The 22,668-nt window shown below is 45.3% G+C and overlaps 1 protein-coding gene across 2 annotated transcripts in view; it reads left to right on the top strand.

Annotated features, from left to right (window-relative positions):
- Positions 313 to 22,668, top strand: part of PGM1 (phosphoglucomutase 1) — a 67,709-nt gene continuing 45,353 nt past the window's right edge. The window contains exon 1 of one of the 2 annotated variants that reach the window (XM_021093573.1): positions 313 to 6,193. In XM_021093573.1, coding sequence (XP_020949232.1) covers positions 5,948 to 6,193 — 246 coding nt within the window. In that variant the 5' untranslated portion in view covers positions 313 to 5,947. 2 annotated transcript variants of the gene reach the window in all.

Raw genomic sequence — 22,668 nt, 5'->3', positions numbered from 1 at the left:
ATCTGATCCTTGGCCCGAGAACTTCTATATGCCACCAGAGCCGTCAAAGAATTTTTTTTTTTTAAAAGAAAGATAAAAAAGAAGCACATCTCCCTTGCCTTTGAATGAAACCTCAACATTTATGGAAGTTTATGGAAAGCCGGATGGCATATAGGAGAAACGCATCTAAATCTTCCTGCTGGGTCGATGTTCCTAAAGTTCTCTTTCAAAGGCGGAAAAGTCTCTTTTTCACACAGCAGTTCTTGTCCTTTAAATATTGGAGTTTCTCAAAGTTTTTTTTTTTTTTTTTTTTTTTTTTTTTTTTTTTTTTTTCCCTCCCCTGTACTCTCTTCTCACCGGAGGTGATCTTACTCACTCTCATGTTCTCAAATGCCATCTATATGCTAATGAGTTTTGAATTCCTGTCACTTGGCCAGATCTCTTTTCTAAGCTCTAGACCTCTATATCTAACACTTTACTTTTTAACTCCTCTTGGATGCATGACCGGCATCTCAGACTCTGCATGTCTAAGAATCCCTGATTACACTGTGCTACCCTCTCACCCCACATTTCTCAGGGTCCCCATCCTAGAGTGCCCGGGGACACCACTCCTTTTCACTTATCCTATGCATATAGTCTGTCAGCAAGTTCTGTTGACTCTACTTTCTGAAAATATTTTGAATCTATTCACGTCTATACAGCTCCACTATAACCCACGATAGTGTCCTCTTGCTCATCTGGTTTCCCCTCATCCACATTTTTCTCTTTCATTCATTCATACAGCAGCCAGAGTGATCTGATCTCAGAGTGATAGGATGATAGCATTCCTCTGCTTGGAGCCCTTTTTGCAGCTATTACAGGGATGGACCTTGAAGACATTATGCTAAGTGACACAAAAGGACACAAAAGGACAAGTATTGTAAGAGTCCACATATAAGAATAGAATAGTCAGATTCATAGAGCCAAAGCAGAATGGTGCTTTCCAACTGTTGAGAGAGGGAAGAATGAGAGTTTATTATTTTATGGGTACAGTGTTTCAGTCTGCATGATGGAAAGGTTCTGGAGGTAGTGGTAATGGTTGCACCATGAATCTATTTAATGCCACTGAATGAACTTTAAAATGGTTAAAGTGGTCATTTTTATATTACGTGTATTTTACTAAAAGTAAAAAAAAAAACTTACTTGGGTTGCTCATTATTATTATAATAAAGATCCCAATGTTTGATACCATCTAGAAGGCCTGAGATGATCAGGCCCTCTCTTCTGTCCCTCAGTTTCTATACCATAGTTACACTGATTCCTTTTAAATCCTTGATGACACAGAATATCCTTCTTACTTTTAAACGTCCCCCTTAACATTCCCTCCCATGGAATGAAATACTACTTCCTTACTTTTCACCCAGCTAATTACTATTCATCCTTATAGTCCTCAGCTTATACATCACCTCCTCCAGGATATCACCCCGCAATCCCTCCAATGATAGGTCCTCTTGTTACATTTTAAAGCGCTGCTATATATTTGTAGCACTTATCACAATTATGATTTATTATTCAGTATTTGTCTCCTCCAACATATTGCAAGCTCTGTGGGACCAGGGACCATTCTGATTTGTTCACCTAATGTAACGTTTTAAAGAGTGTGCTTAGTAGAAGTTCAAAATATATTTGTAGAGTGCATGAATCAGTATTTGTAGGGTGCATGAACCAATACATGCCATCTAAAGGATAGCTCATTAATGAAATGAAATGAGTTAACTGCTTAAAAGAGGCAATAAAAGAAAAAAAATTATTATTTTTTTTTGGCTTTTTTTTTTTTTTTTTTTTTTTTTTTTTTTTTGCTATTTCTTTGGGCCGCTCCCGCGGCATATGGAGGTTCCCAGGCTAGGGGTCCAATCGGAGCTGTAGCCGCCAGCCTACGCCGGAGCCACAGCAACGTGGGATCCGAGCCGCGTCTGCAACCTACACCACAGCTCACGGCAACGCCGGATCGTTAACCCACTGAGCAAGGGCAGGGACCGAACCCGCAACCTCATGGTTCCTAGTCGGATTCGCTAACCACTGTGCCACGACGGGAACTCCAAAAATTATTCTTAATTATAAAAACAATACAGGAGTTCCCATTGTGGCACAGTGGGTTAACTACCTGACTAGTATCCATGAGGATGCGGGTTCCATCCCTGGCCTCACTCAGTGTGTGTTAAAGATCCGATGTTGTCCTGAGCTGTGGTGTAGGTCACAGACATGGCTTGGATCCATGTTGCTGTGGTTGTGGTGTAGACCGGCAGCTGCAGCTCCAATTCAACCCCTAGTCGGGGAACTCCCATATGCCACAGGTACGGCCCTAAAAAGAAAAAAATAAAAATAATACACAGTCCCTATTCAAATTATGGGAAATCCAGATAAAGCATAGAGGAAAAAAATAAAAATTACTCCATCCAAACCCCAAGGTAATTATTGTTATATATGTCGATCTATTTCCTTCTAGTCCTTTGTGCCTGTTTCTTAAAACACTCAAGTTGGATAATGCTATATATACAAGTTTGTTTCTTTTATGTTATACTACTTAACTTAGGTCCATATTATAAGTAATTCTAAGTTAGAATATCTTTCGATAAATCTTTGAATGCGCTTTTTATTAGAATTAATGAAAGTTGATATACTGTATGAACATAAAAAATATGAATCAAAAAAAGACAACTTGGAAATCTATCAGTTTCTGAGTGCAGGTAGAACCTGTGGATATGATATCACATCCATGAATGTTAGTTACTCGGCAAAGGGGAGATTATCCAGGTATGTCTGATCCAATCACCCAAGTTCTTCACAAAGTAGGCATTTCTCTGGCTGACGGCAGAAGAGGGAATTAGAGATGGCAGCCATGAGAAGGACTCCATGTAGCCAGCCTCTAGGAGCCAGAGTGGAGCCTGGTTGACAGCCAGTAAGGCAACAAGGATCTCTGACCTACTGCAAGGAATAGATCCTGCCAACAACTTGAAAGAGCTTGGGAGCAGATTATTCCCAGACCTGATAAGAAGAGCCCAGCCTAGCCAGTATCTCAGTCTCAAGCCTTGTTGTACATGTACTATGAACATTCAACCCAGCCAAACCAGCCCAGACCTCTGACCTATAGAACTTTGGTAGTAAATGAGTGTTGTTTTAAAAGCCACTGACCCTGTGCTGACTTGTTACATGGCAAGAAAAGTAATATAAGGCCATTACATAAAGGCATGTGTACTGGAAGGCGAGGTCCCTGGGGATCACCTGCCACAGAAGCCCAGCCAAAATCAGCAGAGTTGCCCAGATTAGAGAAACCATCCAGTTAACTCATAAAATCATAGGCAATAATACCAGAAATAAATGGTGATGGTCGAAGTTTAAGGGTGGTTTGTTATGTTGTTAAAGCTAATTGTTACAACTTCTGAGCTGAGAGAAGTAGGGAGCAATTCCCCTAAACTGAAAAGCTCCATCCCAGTTCCAAAGACAGTGAGGAACAGAGAAAGAGCATGGGCTCTGATGTTGAGCTCATTGCTCTATGATAACACGTGACCATTTATCAGTATGTATTAGTACTGTGTAAGGAGCTCTATATTCAGTATCTCATTTAATCCATACAACTCTGAGAGCTAGGAACTGCCAAGACTCAGCGATTCTATACTATATTTTCATTTTGTGCAGTCAGGCTACCTTGAATACATTCACCCTTCTATTCTCAAGGCTCTAGTCTATACACGGAGTTGCTTATACTACTTAATTCACAAGATGCTACTACTCTGGAAGCTTTGTGAACTTCTATGTAAATACAGAAATCATCACCAGCTGTCCAGGATTCAGTTTTCACATGAAATTTATTTGTAAATACGCTATCAAAGAGTCATGTATTTGTAATGACTCTGTCAAAACCCATCTCTACATCCACATAATGCCTCTATCAACATGTATATCGACACGATTTCTGAGAGTCAGCTGTTGTTTGCATCATTCAGCCTCTCTGCTGAATCAAAATACACCAACTAGCCATTAAAGGGGTGTGAATATAATCAAATTCACAGGTTAACCATAAGCTCTGGTTTTGGAACTGGGGAAGGAACACTAATTTTTTTTTAACCTCTGTGTTTGGGCTTTTATTTTTTAGGCATCATGCTGCTTGATTTACTTACATCAGCTGATTGTGACTGAATCTGTTTGGACCAGAACATGGGTAGTTTCAAAAGTGTCTCAGGTGAGTCTACTGTGTATCCATGATTGAGAACTACTGACATACAAAACCCTGCTAATTCTTGCAGAAATTCTCTAAGACTGGGTTTATGTCCATTTTAGAGTAAAGAGATGGGTACCCACAGATTATTAACTAGCTTTCCCTGGCTCACCCATCTTACAAATGATAACATTTCTTAAGCAGAGGAGGCCATCACTCTCACCAAATCAAGGGAGACGCTGAACCTAAAAGACTGAAGATTCCTACGTAACAACTGAGTCTCTTTCTTTGACTCTATGCTCCAACCTTTCACGGCCACCCTGGTCCTTTTTGATCTCTTCCCTAATTTTCTACTGCATGAATAACTGACTTATTTTGATGGCAATAATACTCACCCTTACCTTGTATTTGTACATACGTTTATCAAGCCTTACCTGTACATTTCCTAGTTCTCAAATCTGGTGACAGGCAGGCAAATGATTGCAAGAGACCTGGGTTTGGAGCCACACCCACCTGAGCTGGCCTCCTACAAGTACTTATCTCTGTGGCCGTGACAGGTCATTTTTCGTCTCTCAGTTTTGCAAGCATAAAATAGGGAAAAAATAAAACCTGTACTTCAGAAACATTATATTCAATAAATCTTACCTATTAGTATGCCCACCCTAGTATGCAAACCCAATGGAAATAAAGTGTGTGGTCTGTCAGTAAAAAGTAGTAGGTTGAATCAGACCTTTGGAGTTGACTCCTTTTTCTAACACAAATACTCTTAATATTTAGAGAGAGAATAGAAAGAATAAGGAGTCATAAAATCGGGCTAAGGCTGACATTTTTATCCCTCAGAAGTGTTTCCATAAAGTTATTTACGCATGAAACTCTAGCTAAACCACAGGAAAACATACAGATCTTCCTCCACTTAGGACGAGGTTACTTCTGGATAAACCCATCCTAAGTTCTAAATATCGTAAGGGGAAAACACTAACCTACAAACACCGTAGCTTAGCTGAGCTTACCTTAAATGGGCTCAAAATACTGTAGCCTTCAGTTAAGCAAATTCATCTAACACAAATCCTGTTTTATAATAAAAGTATTGAATAGCTCATGTAATTTATCGAACACTGTACTGAAAGGGAAAAATAGAATAATGGTACGGGTACAGAATGGGTCTAAGTGTATGGGACTCTTTATCCTCCTGATCAGGTGGCTGATCGCGAGCTGCGTCTGAGGGTACGGAGAGAACATGTACTGCATAGTGCCAGCCCAGGAAAAGATCAAAAATCAAAATGAAAGGTACGGTTACTACTGAATACTTATTGTTTTCACACCATCACGAAATAGAAAATAGTCGTGAGTGGAAGCTTCCTAAGTCTTCTAAGTCCGGCTGTCCCGTCTCTGTTTTTCCCGCTGTCTCAAAGTCTTTGCCCTGTGACCCAGTCCCTACCCTAAGCTCCGCACGTTCACTTAGGGGAGGCGTTGCGGGTTTCTCTTTACAGTGATTGGTTTACCGGGGGGAGGGTACCTCGAAAGGCTCCACCCATCTCACCCGAGGCCTAGGGGTGGGCGCTCCCTATTCCCCTCCCTCTCCGACCTGCAAGGAGGTGGGCTGGCCGCGGAGGGAGGGCCCTGTCCCTTTAAGGAGGAGGGACGAGCAAGGCCGAGGGAGCTGCCGCTGCCCCGACCCGGTCCGCGCCCTCACCCCAGAGCAGCCGCAGCCACAGTCCCGGCCGTCCCCCGGTTGGCAGAGTCCGCTCCGGCCCCAGAAAGCAAACCGCCACCATGGTGAAGATCGTGACCGTTAAGACCAAGGCGTATCAAGACCAGAAGCCGGGCACGAGCGGGCTGCGGAAGCGGGTGAAGGTGTTTCAGAGCAGCGCCAACTACGCGGAGAATTTCATCCAGAGTATCATCTCCACCGTGGAGCCGGCGCATCGGCAGGAGGCCACCCTGGTGGTGGGCGGGGACGGCAGGTTTTACATGAAGGAGGCCATCCAGCTCATCGTCCGCATCGCCGCCGCCAACGGGGTAAGGGACGCGCCCCGTCCTCGGTCGCCGGCGTCGTCCGCCTCCTGCCTCGCTCCCGCGGGGCCACTTCCGCGCGCGGCCGCCGCAGTCTCCACCCACACGTCCTCCGCGCTCGCTCTTGCCCGCCCGGGGCCGCGGGCCGGAGAGGGGCCGCCCCGCGGGGCAGAGCCGCTCCTCTGACCGCTCCTCCCATCCTCCCCCCGCCCCCCGGGGCGCGAGCCGAGGCGCTGGGCTTGACCTTGGGAGGCCGGACCCTCCGCCTCCTGCCCCTCCCTCTCTCCCCTCCCCCCCGTTGCTGTTCTGGCCTCTGACATTTACGTTAACCTTTCTTGCCGGCGAAGATACAGTTACCGAGCAGAGGGCAGTCGCCTTGGCCGGGAAAGGTTAGAGGCCGCCGCTTTGCTCAGAACCCCCTGCATCCCGCCGGATGCCGGCTATTCTGGTCTGGGACTGGAGCCTCCCGCTGGCTGCGAGCCGGAGGCTTTGGGCACCCTCCCCTCAGCGGTCCAAAGGGCAGATCCGAGGGGGCGGTTACCAAGCCTCGTTCCCCATCCCCTGGTTTGCTGGGACCGAGCTTCTGCCCTTAGGCGGCCTGGTTGCTGGGGCACAGGCTTTTGAAAGGGCTCGTCTTTTCCCGGTGTTGTCTCTGGATCTGTTCCACAGAGGCGGCTGGAGCTGAAATTTCATTAGATCAGAAACTGCCTGGCCAAGGGCGCTCTTCCGTAAGCAGTCGTGGCAGGGCAGGAAATTAACGCAACCCTTTGCTTCCTCCGCCGCCTGCGCAGCTAGAGGATGTTAACTGACTTTAGGCACGTCCACTCAGGTGAAACTGAAGCAGATTTTTCAGTAAACCTAGGACGTATGCGAAAGTGTGGGTTTATAAAGTAGGTAAATGGGGACTGAACGTTCACTCACTGTTTTAAAAAAGTTTTCTAGTGAGTTTTTGTTGTAGTTTTCTATGTTTCACATAAGATTTGACTTATACTCAACCTCTTCTGGAACTCATCCCCTTTAGTAATGTGTTTTTTGTGTTTTTGTTTTTTTTTAAAATCCATTTTAGCAAACGAGTTTTTGTTGTGGTTTTCTGTGTTTCACATAAGGTTTGACTTACACTCAACCTCTTCTGGAACTCATCCCCTTTAGTAATTTTTTTTTTTAAATCCATTTTAGCAGTACTTTATTTCTCTTATTAACATATTGAGTGCCATTTTGCCAAGCCCTGTGAGAGAAGCCCTTCGCTTGCCGGATCTCATTTATCTTCCTGCTGCCCTGTGAGGTCGATGCTATTATGGGCAGCTTCAAGTTACCAATGAGAAAACTGACGCTTAGGCAAGTTCCACAGAAACTGTGTCTGCAGTTCCTGAGACACAGGAGATGTGCTGAGAATCTAGTACAGAGCTGCCAATTACAAGACCTTGCGCAGCTTCTGGGAATGAAGGGACCCTTAAGTCTGAAGATCTGTTTTCCTGCAGTCTCCTAAATCTAAACTGGGCCCAATCTACATCTGCCTCCCTGGGTCAAATATTTATCAGCATCCATGAGAGAAGATTGTCTGGATTTGTTTTCTTTATGCTCCCTAGTTTTCAGACAGCAGGGAAAACAAAGAGCTCTATCCCGGTAGAGCCCGTCATGTCTTTCTTAGGACCTGTGTTGAACTTGCATTTCATTCATTCCTTCCACAAATACTGAGCTTCTGCTATGTACAGAGAAATGTGTGGAATAAAAAGATAATTCAGAAGCAAGACTTGTCCTTAAGGAGCTTACAGCACAATGGGAATCTTAGGGGTCCAAATGGAAAATTGCGTGGGGTCAGAAGGAAAGAAATAGTTAAGACTGAAGATAGCTGTTCTTAAAACCTCATCACCCTTTAGCTGCTGCCCTACTGCTCTCCCCGCCCCCCACCTGCTTGTAGCCAATCTTTGTTCAAGTTGTCAGCATCCACCAGCACTGATTTCCCACCTCCCACTCGTAGCTCACTGCTCACTGCAGTCCGCCTTCTGCGTCCTCCACCACTCCACTGACATTGCACTTAGCAAGACTACTGATGACTTTGTGTTTGCGGAATCCATTGAACACTGTCTAGGCCGTATCTTATTTGGCCTTCCTGTTGGCACTGCTCACTTTGTACTCTTTCAAAGTTCTCATTCCCTTGCCTTGATCACTCTCTCCTGATCCCACTCACCGTTTTTGAGAGTTTCTACATGGCCTGCTTGCCCTTCCCACACCCTGGGTTTCTGTCCTCAGCTTACTGCTCTCTAATTATATTTGGTGTCTTTCTCTCTCTCTAACACACACACATCTCAGGAATTTAAATATGCCACTCCTTCTTTTCTGGTGCAATTCAGGTAGCATCTTCAGAAAGCTTTCCCAGTAGCCCCTCTCTGCCACTGTCATCCCTTAAGTCATCTTTCCCCATAGATACCTCTGGAAGAGAGGAAATGATCGCACTTCTTTTCTCTCTGCAGGACCTGGGACAGGGTGGCATTCCACGAACCTTGTTCAGTTGCCCTGAATCAGGAATTGTGACGTGTATGGAATATCCTTACATGTATTCCAGTTCTTAAAGCCAGCATATGGTTTATGACCAATACATTTATTCTCATTAAACATTTATCATGTGCTTACTTCTTATCAGACATTTTCTAAGTACTTGGATATAGTATATTCCAGCCCTCAGGAATTACACAGTCCAGAAGGGGAGGTCGATAAGGATAAGCAGACATAGCACAGTGTTAGGTGTTGTGATGGGGCTATGTGCCAGGTACTGAAGAGGCAAGAGCATGACGGGCTGTACTTGGGAGCAGAAGATAAAGTGAGAATGTCTTCATAGAGGGGTGGCAGCAGAATTGAGACCTAAAGGATAAGTTAAGAGTGTCCAAGGTGGATTTGTTGGGAAAGGAATTCTAAGCAGAAAGAATACAAAGCATAGGAGTTAGGGGCAGTTCTTTTGGTCAAGTTATTCAATTTCTAATCCTTTCCCCCCTGGTCTATGAAGACTGGAAATGATAACGCACACTCAGAGAGGCTCTTGTGAGGATTCAATGAAACAACATATTTTAAAGTATATGGCAGCCCCTTCTCATCTGGAAACTGTTGGAATGACATGGGTAGGGACACCCCAGGATGGATTTGGGGGCAGGACTTTATAAGCAATGTTCTGCTAACATGGGGGCTCCAAGCTGATCATAGCCAACCTGATGCAGATATTACTGCTGCCAGTCCATAGGCATCAGCATTTTTCCTACTTTTCTCCAACCCTCAGTGGCCTCCACCAATACAGAGTGATGCCATGTTAGTCAGAACCCAATTGGGTACAAGTGACAGAAACCTAACTTAGATTAGCCCAAGCGGAAAAAGGAGGAAATTGGGGGTTCCTTCCAAATGGTCGTGAACTGCTTAAAACTTAGACCAGGCTGACAGTGCCCACAGCCACTCCCAGTGGGAATCTAGCATTTGGAACAGGGTCCTGGGGTATCTGTGTTTTCTACCGCAACATCTCTGGCATTGTAGGAACAGAGGGGGCAGTTCCCAGTCCCTTTGCCTTACTCTGTGATGACAGGCCAGGGACACCCAAAGTGTTTGCTCTAGTGAAGAAATCAAGCAATGCCTGTGGAACTATCTTGTAAAATAAAAAACAAGAGGTGTGTTTTTGTGTGGTTGCTCCTTGCAGAGTGTGAAACAGCAGATTGGAGAGTTGGGCTTTTTCCAATCTACCTCGTCAACAAGTTCTACTCCCTCACATCTGGTTCCACCTGCAGTGAGGTTCTCTCCTCTTCCCCTGCAGGTCTGCATTTAGTTGTCACTTCCCTGCTCCCCATGTTTGAATCATGTGCACCTCTACTTTTTTAGGGCCGCACCCACGCCATATGGAAGTTCCCAGGCTAGGGGTCAAGTCGGAGCTCCAGCTGCCAGCCTACACCACAGCCACACTAGATCCTTAAGTCAATGAGCGAGGCCAGGGATTGAACTCGTGTCCTCATGGATACTAATCAGGTTTGTTACCACTGAGCCATGACGGGAACTCCCAGGTGCACGTCTTTTCTGCTCTAATAGCCTGTCTTGCTGACCCCCATAATAGCACTGATTGTATCTTATAGCGGTTGTTGGTTTGCTCGTATATAACCTACCTGGCCTCCAACACAGACCTTCTTGACTGTAAGTCCCAAGTGGATGAAGACTGGGATTGTTGTGTTCTCTGCCTTATCCCAGGAGACCATTCCGGTTAACTCTGAGGTCATCTTGAGCTCTCCACCCGTGTTTGGGACCCTTGCACTGGCTGGTGTAGCTTTCAAATGGTTCCTCACCCCATTGATTAAGCCCACTGAACTCACACAACGTAGAGACCATTTCAACTCGCTCTTTAGCAACATAGGTGTTTGTAAGCATATTGGTGTTTGGTATAAGAGACGAACTTTTATTCAGGATTAAATCCTTACTCTCAGATCCTACCATATGGTGACTCAGCAGGGAAGTCACTTACCCCAAATCCTGTCTCCAGATCCTTACCTCTAAATCCTAGCAGGTGGTGACCTGGGAGGAAAGTACTTCTTGGGGATCAATCACACTCAATAGGAGGCAACAAATATCCAAATCTATCTATCTATCTATCTACCTATCTCTATCAATTTTGGTGACTAATAAGCCATCTAGATACTACATGGCTGGGTCACCAAAATAATCCACGTGGTATGTATGTGTAGGAAAACAGGATCTCACCCTCCTTGCCTGTTGTTAACTACAGTTTAAAAAGAAGAAGCCAAACTTAAACCTGGAAAATCCTTAAAACATGTGGATAGTTATACCAACCCCGGGGCAGTGGGACTTGATAGTTCCCCAAATCATTCTGGGGTCCTCTGGCAGACTCACATGGCTCATTTGTATATTAAAAGCTCTGAAAGTCCTCCTTAACATTGCCCAGTCCAGTTTTCCCCAACTTTTAAGCCAGGATGTTATTACAATCCCCAGAACTACGTACTTTGGGATATACTTATTTATGGAAAAGCTCAACTGGATGAAATGTCAGAAGACCAAAGTCCCGGTTCCAGCTCTAGAAACCATCTCTAGCAGGTTGGACGAGTCAAGCAGATCTTTCTGTACCACCACCTGCCTGTTGCCTTTCTTCTCAGAAACACTTTGGGGCGCTCATGAAGAGGACAAGGAAAGAAATCGTTTCTAATATGAAAACATCCTCTTTAAAGTGTTTCAGACTCATGACTGCATCTTTATTGACCTGACTTGATCTCCAAGTTCTCCCTGTGTTCATTCAGGGCTACTCATCTGAGTGGTGACTGGGAGAAGCTTTAGGAAGGGGGAATACCAACAGCTGAAGTTAAAAAGAAAACAAAACCCCAAGGCAAAGGCACCCCCTTTCACTCTTTCCAAACAGCCCCCCAGGGCTGCCCTTTTGTGGTTTATCCTCTTTGAGGACACCAGGTTTAAAAAAAAAAAAAAAAAAAGTCTTTTCTAAGTCCTCCCAGTTGAAGTAGGCCCTCAGTTACTTGGCACACTCAGTAGCCATTTTTTTTATTTTATTTTATTTTATTTTTGTCTTTTGTCTTTTTGTTGTTGTTGTTGCTATTTCTTGGGCCGCTTCCACGGCATATGGAGGTTCCCAGGCTAGGGGTCGAATCGGAGCTGTAGCCACCGGCCTACACCAGAGCCACAGCAACGCGGGATCCGAGCCGCGTCTGCAACCTACACCACAGCTCACGGCAACACCGGATCCTTAACCCACTGAGCAAGGGCAGGGACCGAACCCGCAACCTCATGGTTCCTAGTCGGATTCGTTAACCACTGCGCCACGACGGGAACTCTCCTCAGTAACCATTTTTAAAAGGTGATCCTCTACTTTGAGCACAGCTCCAGAGGCCACCGAATGACTACGTATATCTGTCAAGTTCAAGGAAGCTTAAGGGAGAATGAATGGATCCTTGAAACTTGCCTTCTTAACTTTCTTGGAGGTGTAGCCCACTCAAATTGTTCTTCTGAAAGCTCTTGTAAAGTCTGAAGGGGTCCAAAATATGCCACTGTGGCATAAAAGTTATTTTGAGCCAAAGGCATTTAAGAATAGGCATTTTTCTGGAGTTCCTATTGTGGCTCAGCAGTAAGGAACCCGACTAGTATGCACGAGGATGTGAGTTTAATCCCTGGCCTCTTTAAGTGGGATAGAGTTTTGAAGTCTGAAAATTTCAGCTTTTATGTTTTGGCCTCTGTGCTTTGTCACTCCCCTGATTTCTCCATAACTGGAGAGTAGGAAAAGCTAGGCTGGGTAAGAAGGCAGTATCCTTAATTGGATCTTTGCTGGTAGGCTAGTTCACATTGTCTGGCTGAGAATCCAGGAAGGATTTGAGGCCACGGCCTTTTCTGCTCTGCTTTCTGCTTCAGCTGCTGTGGCTTGGGTACACAAATAGTCACCATCTCAACTCTGCAGTGCCACACATTGCTGGACTTGGCCAAAATGGGGTACAAGCCACAGTCAAGAAAACTTCCCTTGGCAGAACCATAACCTCCATTTCTGCCTGCAGACTGGCTAGTCCTTGCCTGAGCTCCTCTGTATTGTGGCCAGAAACAGCCAACACATGCTCCTGTTCTGAATTCTCCTAACCATTTGCCTAGAGCTACAGCTTTGGTTGGCCAGTGGCCTGCTTCCAAGGTAGCCATGGTAACAATTTTGCTGTGGCCAACAAAATAAGCTGATGCTATATATTTTAGATTTTGTTTTGGTCTAGAACATCAAATTTTATCATTAGAACAATGTAGGTTTTGGCTGCTACGGCAGAGTTCTAAAATAAGTTCATAATAGTAGAACCCTTTCTGTGTGTGGGCAGTCCAGGGCTGGTGTGGTAGCTCCATTGTGTCAGGAGACCCATGTTTCTTTTGTTGCTCTGCCTTCCCTTATGAATTGCCTTCATCTGCATAGTCCAGTGTGGCTGCCTATCACCATATGCTCGTTCCAGCCAACAGGAAGGGGAGAAAGAGAGAGGAAGGCGCACCTGTCTGAGTCTGCATATAATCAACTTCTCTCTGTCTCATTGGCTGAAACTTGGTCTAAGGCCGCCTTTAGCAGCAAGGGAGACTGGGAAGTGCAGGCATAGCCCATTTTATCGCACTTTGCTTTAGTACCATTAGTACTGTGTTTTTTTACAGACTGAAGATTTGTGGCAACTCTGGGACGAGCAAGCTATCAGTGCCATTTTCCCACTATTGTTTGCTCTTTGTGTCTCTGTGACACATTTTGGTAATTCTTGCAATACTTCAGACGTATTCCATCATCATTGTATTTGCTTTGCGACCCATGATCTTTGGTGTTCCTTTTGCAAAAAAGATTGTGAATTGCTGATAGCTCAGATGTGGTTAGTATTTTTTTTTAGCAAACAAGTATTTCCAAATTAAAGTATGTACATTTTTTAGGTATAATGCTATTATTACACACTAAATAGATTACAGTATAATGTAAACATAACTTTTATATGCACTGAGAAACCAAAAAACTCATGTGACCCACTTAATTTTGATACTAACTTTATTGCAGTTAATATTTGAACCCACAAAATCTCCAAAGTATGTCTGTATCAATGTTATTTGTCTGGCTAACTTTTGGGGGCGTCAGTCTAGCTGAAAGGGAGAACTGATGTTGGGGAACACCTCAGAGTTCTCATTATCCTAAGCATGCTTTCCAGATTTAGTGAAAACCACTCAGTCATTTTCAAGTGGTAGAGTTACAGCGGGAAGACAGAAACTTAATTTTATATCGGTAATCAGATTTTTTGAAGAGCGCTTGACAATCATTTATTTCACCTACCATGCTAGAAACTAGGCACAGTAATTGTCATTGTGGAGGACTTTTTAAATAAAACTACTTTTTGAGATGGAATTCACACATCACACAATTCATCCATTTAAAGTGTACAATTCAATATTTTTTAGTGTATTTAGAGTGTATGCAGCCATCACCACCATCTAATTTTAGAACATTTCCATGAGCCTTAAAGAAGCCACATGTATTAGCAGCCAACGCCGCTCACTCCCCTACACCTTCAGGCCTAAGCAACCACTGCTGTACCTTAGGCCTCTGTGCATTTGTCAGGGTGGATTTTATACAGACTGAATGTCTAGTTTTCATTGCCGGGCAGAGGTATTTGGCAAGTGAAGCCCTGGGTGCATGAGAAGCAAAGGCAAAGGGTTTGAGTCAAGAACAGGAATTAGTGTCCCACGCTTTTGTGTGCACTGCCTGACCTTGGAGTTATAGTCAAAGATTACGTCCTTGGACTTCCTGTTGTGGCTTAGCGAGTTAAGAACCTGAATAGGATTTATGAGGATGCAGGTTCGATCCATGGCCTCGCTCATTAGGTTAGGTATCCAGCATTGCTGTGAGCTACGGCAGAGGGCACAGATGCGGCTCAGATCCCTCATGGCTGTGGCTGTGGCGTAGGCCTGCAGCTACAGGTCTGATTCAACTCCTAGTCTGGGGGAACTTCCATATGCTGCTGGTGTGGCCCTAAAAAGAAAAAAAGAAAAGATTGTGTGCTTATTCTCAGGGAAGCTCCATTCGAAGGAGGAAGATTGACAGAAGAACAGACAACCACCACTAAGTTTTATAAGCATTTATACTTAAGGGAAAAGAGATGGTTTTGGACACTCCGGGCAGAGACACCTGCCCCAGCTTGGGGTGGGGGTGCGTGTGGGAGGGGGCAGTGTGCCCAGCGAAGGCTTTCTGCAAGAGATGAGTCTTATTTTCCTCTGTAGACCCGTTGCCCCAAGCCCACCAGGCTGTCAAAAAAAGGAGGAGAAATTTCTCCAGGAGAATAGCTTCTTCATTTTCGTGAGCGTAAGCAATCAGGTTTCTTTTTTTTACAAACATATTTGAACTTATATATCCAGATTAGTATCGTACCCTGCCAAATTGCCACTCTGGGAACTGTACACTTACTCCAGTGATGCGTCTAGTGCTCAAAGCATTTTGAAACTCCTCGATGGGAATTATTTCTCAGCCGGTCGGTTTATGGGTCACCTAGGGAAACCAGTCACATTATTTTATAGTCATGCCTCATTTTTCACCTAAAATGATGTAACAAGATTTGATCACCCCCTTTATCCATTAGACATGGCTCCAGCCAATTTTTGTCTCTTTCCAAAGTTCAAATCTATTCTCAAAGGATGAAATTTGTTATAACTGAAGACTTTCAAAGAAAGTGCCATAGACGGTGAAGACCGTTGCCCGAAAAAGAGTTCCAGAAATGTTAGTGCAATGTCAGCATTGTTTGAATCCATATGTTGCTTCCCAGGGTGCTTGTTTTGGAGGAGATAATTTAGTTGAAAATACTCCGGCATAACGGTTTAAAAGGAGTTACGTTTTACGCTGTTCAAGCGGGCTGCCCTTTCGAGAGGTTCTTAGAAGACAGTTCATGCTGAAGTAGATTCTGGCATTTGCTTTCCTTCTGCAGTTTTTACTGCAGTAGCTGGGGATCCAGTTCCCTTGCATCCTGGTAAATAACTCAACATGCTTTGGTGCATTTAGTAACTGTACACACTAGGAAGGTTTGCCAAAGCCGAAGTAGACAAAATGACTCTGGCCCTGGAAGGAAGTCCTATCCGTTTGAAGCCACAAACCCCAGGAACCTAGGTGTTAAACCTGTGCCCTCCTCAACTCCAAAGGAACATCCCACGATTGCAAAGAGGCCAGAAAGTGGAGCTGGGATGGCGTAACTGGGTAGGGACGGGGAAGGACCTTTTGCTTTAGTAATAAAACCATTATGTTATTGCTGCGCCTGTGGGGGCTCCGGAGAATGCATTCTGTGGAGCCAAATGAAATCCGTTTTAAAATGAAGCAAAAGGGAAATGAGGGTAGGAAACTCAGATGGAGTTGGGAGGAAGGTTGGTGCACTGTCTGCCTGGGCTGGGCCAGGCCACGCAGTTGGCATCCAGCTCTCTGAGGTCAAATCCTTGAGAAACATGCTGATCACCCTGGACAGTGACCTGTAAACAGATTTGGTATAAAGAGAGTAAATAGTATCTGCCTTGGAAGGTTTATGCGAGGATGAAGTAAAATTTTTGAAGCACTCGTCATAGTGCCTGATCTAAGTATTTAGTCAACAGAAGATTCTGCTGATTCCCATGGTGATTATGATTATTCCAAACTCTGAAGCCAGAGGGGGGCAGAGGGGGGGTCTTCTGGGTCTCCCACCACCTCCACTGCCTAGATATCCCATCCTGTCCCTGCCTATACATTATCTCTTAAATTTGACCTGGGAGGCTGAGGTTCAGAGTTGCCGTAAGTCTCAGTCACAAGCCCACTGATGTGAGGCCTTCACCTCACTGGAGTCATGAGCTGGCAGTGGGTAGCTGAAGATAGGCAGCTTAGGATGGATCTATGGAGTGGTTACCTGGCCCAGGCCAACGTCATGCTGCAGATGGAAAGCTGCAAGAAGTGTATGTTGGCAAAATGCCGTGAACCTCCTGGACGGCATGAATTTTCTCATTCACTGAGCATTGCCGAGCACTCTTTATGTGCCAGGCACTGTGTGAGATAGTTTCAGGTACAAATCGAAATTAAGGCAAAATCTCTGTTCTCAGGATTCGTGCTAGTAGAGGAGAATCCATAAGTAGTTACAAAAATGTGGTATGAGTACTAATGTATTAGTTTCCTGTTGCTACTGTGACCAATGACTCCAAACTTGGTGGCTTAAAACTACGGAAATGCATTTTCTGACGTTTCTGGAGACTGAAAGTCTGAAATCAAGTCTGGACTGCACTCCCCTGGAAGTCTGCAGGGGAGATCACGGGAACTCAGAGTCACCCAACCCCACCTTGAGGCGGAGGGGAAGAACAAGGGTGTCTGCTCTTCCCAAACAAGGTGATTTTTGAGGCAAGTGTGGAATGATAAAGAGGAATCATGGAGGTCCTTTCATGGCTCAGCAGTTAACTATCCTGACGAAGACCCATGAGGACGCAGGTTCAATCCCTTGCCTTGCTCAAGGATCCAGGTTGCTGTGAGCTGTGGTGTAGGTTGCAGACATGGCGCAGATCCGGCGTGGCTGTGGCTGTGGTGTAGGCTGGCAGCTGCAGCTTCAGTTCAGCCCCTAACCTGGGAACTTCCATGTGCCATGGGTGTGGCCCTAAAAACCAAAAAAAAAAAAAAAAAAGAAAAAAAGAAAAAAGGAGTCAGGGAAACCCTAGCTGAGAGTGAAGTGAAGGTGGAGGCAGGATATACTAAGACTGTTGTTGTCCTGTTTTAGAATATACTAGTGGTAATAACTGACAAGAAGATTCCAGAGCTCCATATCCACAGTGCCTCTGTAGACGCCTAACGTTATTTCAAATGGAAGGTAGGCCACTTGGTGGCTCCTCGAGTCTTACCAAATACCTTTAGTTTGTAGTGATGGATTGGAATAGAAAATCTGGGTTCAAATCTCTGTTGTACAATTGACTGTACAGTATCATAAACTCTGCTTTACTGATCTAAAGCCCAGTTTTCTCACTTGTAAAATGGAATTAATTCTAGCATCTGCCCTATTGGCAAGTTTTATGAGAATTAAATAAAGGGCATGCAGAGGCTTGGGGAACTTGATAGTGCAACTCCAATGTGAGTTGTTATGGTCGTTTCGAAATTCCATCGTTGCTTCAGGAAAGTCACTCCATGGGACAAATTTAAGCCTCCTGCCAAAACAAATCTCAACATGCAATTTTATCTAGCATCGCTCAAAGTCCAAAACTCAGATGAGCTAAAGAATAACCAAAAAGTAAAGATATCATGCCATTTTGAGGACCCTCAGTGGGACATCGAAATTACCTCTTGTACATTAGAATTTTGTTGCAGTGTAACTTTCGATGTCAGACAGACTTGAGTTGGATGCCTGGATATGCTGTTTATTAACTGGGTGAACTACTTGAACTCTTTTTTTCGTTACTCATTTGTAAGATTAAAATAATATGCCATAGATGTGTCTCTAGGAAAGACAAGATAATAGGTAGGAACTTAGCTTAGTGCCTCATGCACAGTCATAATGAGCAGGTTGCTACACTGGGGAGTAGGGATTTTGATGGAAATACAGATGCTTTAAATGTCTCTTTGCTATTAGTCCCCCTGGGCAGCTCTTACCTTCTCAGTTCACTTCTTTTCTTCCAGTTGGCCAATGACCTATCAAGATGTTCCACATCTGTTAGCCTATAAATTTCAGAACAGAAATGTTTTTCTTACAGGCAGTAAGTGTTTCATGCATGGGGCCTGGGACGGGGCAAGGTGGGGGCTGTTCTCCATAATTTTAGGTTTCTGAAATACATGGTCAGGCTGATTCTCAGTTATCTCAAAAGAACCCAGTGAAAACCCCCAAATAAGTGAAACTGTCCCTGAATAGCTTCAGTACTAGTCACAGTGTTTAGTTTTCACATACCACGTCTACCCATTACGTTTTAGGGCAATTGTTTTTATAAAAGTTGGTTAGGTCCGCTTGCTCCAGCAGCTTCTCCTGGACAGCTGTCTCACCAACATTTGCTGAGCATTTTCTCACTGCTCAGCACTGGGCTGTGCTCTTAGGGGACACGCAGGTGCATGGGCAGGGCCCAGTGCCATGTGGAGCTCGTCATCAGTGGGCACTGCAGGACGGGGACGGTGCCTCCTTTGGGTGTCATGGGGAGCACCAAGGGGTGGTCAGAGGAGGCTTCCAGGGGAGGTGCGTCTGAGCCAAGTCCTACACGATGGTGAAAAGGACGTCAGGAGTAAGTGGAGACATTCTGCATAGAGGCAGCGGCTGGGGCATAACAAGGAGGCCATTGTGGAAAGGAAGCCACAGGCTTTGGCTTTAAAATAGAATCATCTTAACTCCTGCATCACAGGGACAGAGGTAGATGGCAGGGAGCCAGTGATGATCCCCACATAGGTCCTTAACCCCGAGGCTGTCATTATACACAGGCCAGTCTAAGACTCAGTCTGAGAACTACCTTATGATCCCAATGGGAAGGGAGAATCTGGGGACATAGGTTAACTAATGGAACGAGCTATTTATAAAGGGGCTGGGGTCACAGTATGGTCCACTAACACAGGAAGCCTCTGTTTGTGGTGACTGTCTGTCTTCACCCAGCAGATTACCTGGCATATAACCATCTAATGTGACCTGATGTTTTCATCAGGGCCAGTGTCTTAACTTGGGTTAGTTGATCTCAATCCATATTGTAGAATGAATGATGTGCAGTGCCCTAAGGCAAATCACACATTTACAGATACAAAAATTTCTCAGAGAGAGAGAGAAGGAGAGACAGAGATAGAGATAGAGAGACAGAGACAGATATATATATAGAGAGAGATAGAGAGACAGAGACAAAGAGACAAAGTCAGACAAAGAGAGGGACAGACAGAGATGGAGACAGAGAGAGAGACACACAGAGAGAATGAGAGAGAGAGACAGATACAGTGCGGCTGTACAATTTCCCATCCATCTCACTCTGATGTTAGTGAAGGGGCTGGAACACTGGTCCAGCCTTGACCTCCTTTTTCTCCTGGTAGCTTTAGTCTCTGTCTCTAACTCTTCACTCACCCCTTTCCTGCCCTACCCTGAAGTTCACTTTCTGGGATGAGCACCATGAAGCCCTCCCCCCTCTGCCTGCAATTATGCGATGCTCCCCTCGGAGGCAGCACAAGCTTTTGGCCTCAGCCACACAGACTAAACAGCTCCACTTCCTTCAGTGTTGCAGTTTCTAGTGCTGTTCCTAATTGTTACTGCACAAGTCCGTGTGCTGTAGAAACTCCTGGAAATGCCAGTTCTCAGGCGGAGGGCACTCCGTGGTGGATCCCTTGTGCTTTGGGAAGTTACCTGTGATGGTGGGAGTAATTTTATAGTTGACGTGGTCTCAGAAGTGGGGGCGAGTTCCTTGACTACAGTCTGGAAAAACTCACCTCTGTTCATCAGAAACCCTAGTCACAGAGGCCATTTAACTTTCACCCCAACAATTTAGCCACTCAGATATTTGTTAAGGATCCACTATGCTTCATTCCAGGCACTGGGGTTACAGGTGGATGAGGTGCTGTCTTTCTCACCACTGAGCAGGCGGGGAGGCTGGTTTACATAAACCAAGCCATGGCACATACCATGTTATTTAGTGATAAGAACCAACAAAGGAAAAGGGCATGGGAAGGGGTCTCCCTAGGGCCTCTCTCTCATACCAGCCACCCAGCTGCAAAGGGATCCCCTGTCCCGGAGTTGGGCTTTTTCACTTTTACCCATTTATTGTTATTAGCTTCCTGCAGCAGCAGCTGTAACACAAGTACCACAAACTGCGTAGTTTGAAACAACAGAAACGTATGCTCTCATAGTTCTGGAGGCTGAGAGTCCAAATCAGGGTGCTGGCAGGACCACACTCCCTCTGACCATGCCTTTGCCTTGCCTGGCTGCTGGTGCTGCCCGCAATTGCTGGTGCTCGTGACTCAACTCCTCTGTCTTCACCAGCTTTCTTCCCTGCATGCCTGTCTCCGACTCTCCCCCTCCTTGTAAACACACCAGTGGTTGGATTTGGAGCCCATTCTATCTGGTATGACCTCATCTTAATTTGATCACATCTGGAGTTCCCAGCACGGCTCAGTGGTTTAACAAACCCGACTAGCATCCATGAGGTTGCAGATTCGATTCCTGGCATCACTCAGTGGGTTAAGGATCCGGCGTTGCCGTCAGCTGTGGTGTAGGTCACAGACGCGGCTTGAATCCCGTGTTGCTGTTGCTGTGGCTGTGGTGTAGGCCAGCAGCTGTAGCTCCAACTGGACCCCTGGCCTGGGAGCTTCCATATGCTGCAGGTGCTGCCCTAAAAAAGACAAAAAAAAAAAATTTTTTTTATTACATCTGCAAAGGCCCTTTTTCCAAATAAGGTCATATTCACAGGTATTTGGGGTTCAGAATTTAACATATCTGTTTTTTTGGGGTTTTTTTGGTTTTTCTTGTTTGGCCGCCCCTGCAGCATATGGAAGTACCCAGGCCAGGTATCAAATCCAAGCTGCAGCTGCGACCTACACCACAGCTGTGGCAATGCTTGATCTTAACCCACTGTGCCACAGTGGGAACTCTAACACATTTTATTTTTGGTGGGGTGTCCAGGTCAACCCACAGCACCTGTGCTCTGTCCACCGATACCGTGGGTTGTACAGACACCAAAACTCATATAGTTCACACTTGCACAGTATCCCTGGAGAGTCATCTAGGATGTATTTCTTCTTAATTTTCTCCAAGTTAAAATGCCCCTGATCCTCCAAAGGAGCCCTTCAGTCTGAGCATGAGTTTTGGCATTAAAACGGGCATCAAAGCCGAGCTTCCCATTAATTAGTTGTGAGACTTTGAGCAAGTCATCTAACTTCTCCAAGCCTCAGTTTCCTCGTCTGTAAAATGGGGATAGTGAGGCTGTCTGCTTCACAGGGTTGTTGTTAAACCTGCATGGAACCTACTTGGAATCCTGTGGACCCTGATATGCCCTTCACATGATCTCCTTTCATCTTTTCAGCAACTCAAGAGATTGGGATTGATTGATTGATTGATTGATTGTGAAGATTAAGTTCATGCTTGTAAAGCACCTGAGGCCCTGCCCAGCACATCCTGACCTACTGTGATTATTTCCTACTGTACACCAGCTCTCAATGCACCGTCCCTATTTTACAAACGAGGAAACTAAGGCTGAAAAGACCATACAGAGTCAGAAAATGGCAAGGGCAAGATTCAGCCTCTGAATGGAAGCCCTCCGGTTAGAGCAGGGCCTGTAGATTACCCCCCTCGTCCCCCTTTTCCCTGGCCCGGCGTGGATATTCACGCAGACTCACCCACAGCATTGATTCTGTCCTGCCCGGATCCACGTGCTGTAGAGGTCAGGGGATGTGTCAGAAGGAAGGGCCGGGTCTTTGTCAGAATCTCTATGTTGGTGGTTTGGGTGACATCCATCGAGTGGCTGCCTGTGGCCAGGCATGGGGACAAGCACGTTCCGCATTAATGTCAGAACCTTGAAAAGAAGTTTTACTATCCCCATTTTATAGACACTCAGGCTCACAAAGAACCCGGAGAAAAGACATCCCGTCTTCGTAGCCACCTTCGTGTGGTTTCTTTACAGCAGGACATCCTAGTTTGGCCAGGCCACGTAATTGGAAAAATTCTTAAGAGATGAGACAGAATAACCCCACCAATCTCTTGTCTTCTTAAGAGTCCAGGCATATGCTACATTTTTATTATTTGATAGAGGGCCAGTCACTGCCACAAAACTCCAAAGGGCACGATTCCCATCGTATTCCAGGTGAAGGGTCCCCCCTAGAGTCGTACAAGGCCCCTGGAGCTGGTTAGTCCACTCCTTGTTGGGCCCGCATGTGTTTCCATTTTCTACCACAAGAGGGAAACATACACCCGTGAATTATTTGAAAATCAAGCTGTTCTTTAGATTGAGCCCTCTTTTTACCAAGGGCTTTTAATTCATAGGTCTGGTTAATAGCCAGAATATGGGAAAATACTTTATTAGCT

Source organism: Sus scrofa, chromosome 6 (assembly GCF_000003025.6).
Source record: "Sus scrofa isolate TJ Tabasco breed Duroc chromosome 6, Sscrofa11.1, whole genome shotgun sequence".
NCBI classification, from domain to species: Eukaryota; Metazoa; Chordata; class Mammalia; order Artiodactyla; family Suidae; genus Sus; species Sus scrofa.
The sequence above is the reverse complement of the archived record's forward strand: the minus strand, read 5'-3'. Positions and strand labels throughout refer to the sequence as shown.